Source organism: Salvelinus alpinus, chromosome 21 (assembly GCF_045679555.1).
Source record: "Salvelinus alpinus chromosome 21, SLU_Salpinus.1, whole genome shotgun sequence".
Taxonomy (NCBI): Eukaryota; Metazoa; Chordata; class Actinopteri; order Salmoniformes; family Salmonidae; genus Salvelinus; species Salvelinus alpinus.
Window position 1 is genome coordinate 36380863 of NC_092106.1, and position 6589 is coordinate 36387451.

At 37.8% G+C, this 6589-nt stretch overlaps 1 protein-coding gene across 1 annotated transcript; it reads right to left on the reverse strand.

Moving 5' to 3' along the window:
- Positions 1-88: 88 nt before the first annotated feature.
- On the reverse strand, positions 89-5478 carry LOC139548293 (autism susceptibility gene 2 protein homolog). The gene is made up of 6 exons (XM_071357884.1): positions 4858-5478; positions 2969-3092; positions 2441-2624; positions 748-1119; positions 508-544; positions 89-321 (listed from the first exon to the last, which is right to left on the reverse strand). The coding sequence occupies exons 2-6, from the start codon at positions 3035-3037 to the stop codon at positions 315-317; spliced, it is 669 nt and encodes a 222-aa protein (XP_071213985.1). The 5' UTR covers positions 3038-3092; positions 4858-5478; the 3' UTR covers positions 89-314.
- Positions 5479-6589: the final 1111 nt, after the last annotated feature.

Here is a 6589-nt window from a genome sequence, read left to right on the forward strand (position 1 = left end):
ATATTGTTGAGAAGAGTTTTATTTCTGGCGTTGCCTTCAAACAGGTGTTTATAGCGGCTTTTCAGTCTGGATTTATGCTTCTCTTTGATTCTCTGTAGGAGAGCATTCTCTGCAAGGACAAAGGTACAAGGACACAAAACACACAGGTTAAAAAAAAGGTACTGTATGTGATGACCACCAGTTGAAAAGCACACAAATGAAATAATCACATTGCCAAATCACCACATGATATCTACTTAGCAGTAGGAAGTCTTCTATGTGCCTGCTTTGCTGTAACTTGGATGTGCACCAGGTACAGGGTGTCAGGCCACCCTTCACTTACTGTAGAAACAGGACGGAAACACACAATCAGTTTATGGTGCTAAAATGAAATGTTGAGGATAAATGCTGAGTCCATTTGATCCAGTTAAGGATACTGTAAAAACCTACTACCACTACGACTGCAAGTACACTAATCATTTACATAATACACTAATCTATAAAGTGTTCGAAAAATGTATGTCTTACCCTTGATCACTGCTTTGTGGAGCCACTGACAAGTCCCCTGGAATATACAAAACATAAACATTGCTTAGGATACAAATCATTTGGAATTTGAGTGGCACATTCCATATGAAGAAAAAAATAAGCAAAGCACAAGGTCTACCTAATGAAACTAATGTTATCAATGAGTAATTATAAAATGTCATGAAGTTACTGTTTTAAATGTATTCAGATGCTAATTAGAATCATAACAGATACACTTACTGCTCTGCTGAGATGACACGTTAATATTAACAGAGCCCAAAATATAGTTGTTGTTGAGGTGTGGTGCAACGTTAGTGCCTCCAGACTGGGCTGTGTAGGAATGTCCAAAAGCATGTGCTGGTAACATGAGGGATGGGGAGGAGGAGACTGGTGGAATGGATGACAGGAGAGGAGGGCCCAGTGAAAGAGGATGGGGGGGGGGGACGTGTGGTGAAACAGAGGATGACAGAGAGGAAAGGTGAGGATGAGTAAGATGTGGAAGGTGGGGTTGCCGTGGTGAAACGGAGGAATGGAGAGGCTGGCAGTTCGATGAAAAGGAAGAGGATGGGAGTGAAGCTTGTGTCTGCTCAGTGGTAGGTTGATCTCCTAGACCTAGAGAGAGGAAAGAGAGTTGGATACTACATACTTGTCACTTACAAAAACTGACTTAGGGATAGCCCCCTTTGTTAAACTTTTCACCTAAAATGACATACCCAAATCTAACTGCCTGTAGCAAGGATATGCATATTCTTGGTACCATTTGAAAGGAAACACTGAAAATGGAAATGTGAATTGAATGTAGGAGAATAACACAATAGATCTGGTAGAAGAAAATACAAAGGGAAAAAAACATGTTTTTTTTTCTACCACCACCTTTGAAATGCAATAAAGGTCCCAGTTCTAGCCATCACTCTGGTTGTAATTCCGATTGTGTCCACAAGATGGCAGCAGTGTATGTGAGTTTCAGACGGATAACTTGATGTATGAGCGAACTACATGACATTTAGTGTGAAGTCACCCAGGTACATTTGGGCGAATCGTGAAGGAGACATCTGTATTCATATTACATTTTTCTGCAAGAATATCGTCAAATCTGTATACTTGGACTTTGATTTAGCTTTTCCAGTATTAGTAGCCATATTATAAGTTCAACATTTGCAAAACAACCAGTTTTCATAACTTCATAACTCTGAATATCCTTATAATTTTTGTCCAAAAGGAAAAGGCATGCTGTCGCAAAAGGTTAGCAGCTACATTTTGCGACAGATACAGGGTTTCTGCGCTTATTTGACAAAGCTAGAGTCGATCAAGTGAAGAACGCCCGCGTCATCGGCGTGCCATGAAGGCGTCGCTCTTTGACCAAATGTGGTGTCCTATAGGATATACTACACTCCTAATGATATAGTGAAGTCTGGTTACGTTCTAGGATCTCTGAGGAATACATACGAACGTGATTTGACCGGTTTAAACTACGTTTAGGGTTAGATTTTCACAGATTCTTTGAAAATTGAACGAGTGGAAATACAAAATCGATTGTGCATGCTATATGGACCTTTTTAGGGTATGAAAAAGGATTTTATCTAACAAAACTTCATGTTATCTCTGGGATGATAAATCAGAGCAAGATTTCAGACTAAGTACACATTTCATCTTCAGAGGTGAATTTATCAAACCTATCGCGGTGAAAAGTGTTTTGTTTTTAGGAGCTCTCAAACAATAGCATGGCATTTTTTCCGCAGTAATAGCTACTGTAAATTGGACAGTGCAGTTCTATTAACAAGAATTTAAGCTTTCAGTCGATATAAGACACTTATATGTACCGACATTTGTTGTTTCTCTAAAATTTGCAATCGTGACAAAGCGCTGCATGATTTACAACTGTCCCGTTGACGGGACGCCTATCCCTAAGAAGTTTTCATTTGAAATGGCTTACTCCTTTCCCTGTTGCTTGAGGGTGGGTCGTTGCGTTCTTGTGGTATCTGTCCAGGCGTGTCAATGAGGGGGGAACTCTTAGGGCTCTCCCTACACTGGAGACAGGATGCTGATGTTGGACAAGACCTGCCAAACATCTTCCCAATACATGGCTTGGTGCCAAGATTCTTCTTCCACTCAGGTTTCTGCAACAATAAGCGTGAATAAGACTACATAAAATGTTATTGGTAAAGTTATTGGTATTGCTTGAAAAGTTGTTAGAAAGAAGTTATGCTTTTTAGCCAAATCTACTGAATCTTTTAGAAAATGGATGACTGACGACATCATTGTTTATATGACACTTGTTGAGAAATCTGCAATTCATTGACAGATATAACATGTTTAATCATCAACATAAGTGGTAATATGGGCTTAAGTAATGCGTTACAAAGTTACATTGTAAATACAGGAAATAAGCAATACACATACAATTAAGAGAATAAATTAAATGTTCCATTAACCTTAGATTTACAGAGAGCCATTGACTGACCTTTGCCATGGTGCGTCTCTTTTTGCCACGACCCGTCTTTGCAATGGACCCTCTCTTTTTGTTGTTCATGGTGTCCTCCTCCAAAACGTGTTTTGACAGGCTGCGACCAGTTTCCCCCTCTTGTCTATTTCATAGAGGCGGGGGGGATCAACAGTACCATACAATCGAATGTTCATTATGCTTGGGAAAACAATTTGCATGCAGTCTCTCATCTGTAGCTTATATGGGTCATTCTCATGTCATTTTTCACGTGATTTTCTCTTGGATCACTGAGATTAGGATCTGTACATATCTATTTCCTAATAGTTTTTTTAATGAGATATGTATTTTACCACAAAATCATCATTAACAGTTTCATAGTCCAAAAAAGTAAACAAATCCATTTCTAATATATATATATATTATTTTACATTGCTCCCTTATGAAAAGGCTTGAGTTAAATATAACATTGAAAAATACAAATTAAATTACAATTTTTTATTTAAATTAAATTTTCCCAATTTGAGCGTTTTAGAATTGAGAATGCCAAGTGGCATTAAGGGGGTGTTTGAAAATAGGAACCTCATGCTGATGGCATTTAAGTGAATAAATTAACTTAAAGATGCACTATGCAGAAATCGCTACACCATTTCCTGGTTGCTAAAATTCTAATAGTTCACCTAATTTTAGTTTGTGACAAAACAAGCAGTCATTGTGTAGAGAATCATTGTACCATCTAAACCACTGAAATATCCTTCTATAACCAAAAATATTGTATATTCAGCTGTTTGAACACAAAAAGGAAACATAGAAATAATACACATAGAACAGATCTACCACTTAGACTTGCTTTCAACTGGAATGAAAGACCTATAACTCACATTTCTATGTGAATTTGGTCAGGAATCCCAAAAAGTTACATATTGTAGCTTTAACTTGTGCTCATCTAAGGACTACTCCTGGGGATGATGCATCATGGGTGAATACGTTTTTACAGAAACTTGAAAAAGTGTCACGGTAATGTAAAATTCAACTAGTATACAATTTTTATGATTTATGGACAAACTACCACCATTTTTTTTTGTGTTAAATGAAAATAAAGTAACATTTTATTTAGAGTGAAAATGTACAAAATAATATTCAATAAGACACTTAGCCAAGTGTCAGAATAATAGTTGATTTTTGCCAATGCATCATGGTTTTGTAACTCAATTTCCTACAGACTGGTTTCATTAGAGAGAGATCCAACCAAATCATGAGAAAAATATATTTTTGTTAACTGACACATTGGAAAGAATTAACAAAAAAACTGCGCAAACTAGAATGCTATTTGGCCCTGAACAGAGAGTACACAGAGGCAGAATACCTGACCACTGTGACTGACCCAAAATTAAGGAAAGCTTTGATTATGTACAGACTTAGTGAGCATAGTCTTGCTATTGAGGCCGCTGTAGGCAGACCTGGCTCTCAAGAGAAGACTGGCTATGTGCACACTGCCCACAAAATGAGGTGGAAACTGAGCTGCACTTCCTAACCTCCTGCCAAATGTATGACCATAGAGACACATATTTCCCTCAGATTACACAAACCCACAAAGAAATTGAAAACAAATCCAATTTTGATCAACTCCCATATCTATTGGGTGAAATACCAGTGTGCATCACACTCAGACTCAGTCAGTCTAAAAGAGCGCGAACTGTACGGCGCAAACATCACCACACGACACAACAGGAACTAGCTCTCTAGACAAATAAGTAGTCCAGATAGCTAGCATATGAGTAGTGGAATGGAAGAGATAGTGTTGGTATCTGCGAGACAATCTAACGTTTACAATAAGTAACCTAGTTCACTTTTTGGACATATTGCAACAGTGAAAAAAATGCAGCGTGTAGACTGCAGAAGCAACTTACCCGAACAGGCTACTGTCCTCGTCCAAAGCGGGATTTGTACTGTACTTTCATTTCCAAGTCAATTTGCTTTGCATATCCCTTCAATGTATGTTTACTCGTCAACTATTATGATAAAGACTTGTATAAGACATTCCAGCTAAATTCACCGGTGGTACACATTTCGGGATTCATTTTATTCTAGGAATGCAATACAACCACACAAAAAAAAAAAATTATAGTAAAGGGGCGCGGTTTACAGACTGCATTTCCTTGCCAGAAACGAACGGCCATCTGAATACTCGTCTCCCGGTTTACCTCCAATGATTCATATATACACTAGATTACTTATAGGGGGCGCTGTGTTGAAATCAAATCACCGAGTACGACAGGCGTAAACCCCATTCCCAACAAAGCAGAGTTAATTAAAAAGTAAGAAATATTTGCTAAAGGAAATAGTAACACAAAAAATATATTTTAATTTAACACTTTTTGGGTCACTACATATTGATGTGTTATTTCATATGTCTTATTATTCTACAATGTAGAAAATAGTAAAAATAAAGAAAAACCCTTGAATGAGTAGGTGTGTCCAAAGTTGACTGGTACTGTATATAAAAACATTTTCCTTAAAATATCATTTTTAGAGATGACTAATGTCACTGTCCCCACTACCCCCCCAATAAATGTAATTTAAATACTGTAGAATTTCATTCATTCCTATGGAGGACTGCTCCTATTAAGGAGTGCAAATATGGCTGACCAGTGGCTTCAAACCTACCAATGGCCAATACATAGCATCAGTAATCCAGGGTTTGTACACATTGGTTGCAAACCACAATGTAACAATGTCCCAGAATAAAAAAAGTCAGTGTAAGTGAATTTTTTCATATTTCTGCAACTTTTAACCTAAATCCAATGACATGGTTCATTTTTGGGGGGTTTTCACATTGATTGACAACTCAACCAAATGTAAATCAAAACGTTGAACTGATGTCTGTGCCTATAGGCTATATAGAATTAGTGTGTAGCATCATAGTGAAGCACATTTTAATTATGGTAGGAGGACGCTAGGAATTAGGATTCCGTAAAACCAGTCCAGCAGGGCATTAGTGCCAGTCTATCCCTTCACTCATCATGAAAGTCCTATGCAAATAAAGTCAACCTCAGTGATGACATAATTACTAATGGACTTCCCCTCACAATGAATTCACATATGACTACATTCCTACTTTCCTTTCCTACTAGTCCATAGATAGCCATTACTTTTAAGTGACATTGTAGAAAGGCCATATCTTTTCACAGTTTATAGTAGCAAAATAAAGGGGAACTAGCTCTGTATAATATCAAGGCCTATAGGCAGGTAATTTGACCTGGAGGTTAATCTAATCCATGTGATGTGGTTTAGCCTAGCTAGCTGCAGAAGCTGTGGTCTATTAGCACTCCAATGACAATCTGGTGATTGGGAGTTATCACTTCAAACCTCACTCAGGACTAGACTTACGAATATGTTCTGGTGGTGAGTCTGCCTGTCTGTATTTCTGCATCTGCGTGATACTTTGTTGATATGTTCATAATATTCATATGAACAAAGGATACACATTCCTTCAATTCTTTCAATGCACTTTGTAATAGTTTGGTCACAAAATGTGGCTCTGTTGCTGGCTGTGAATTCACCCATGTTTTGCCTCTGGTGCACAATGTCCTACCGAATTCATAGGCAAAACATTTGCGCAGCAATTATAATTATCTCTTC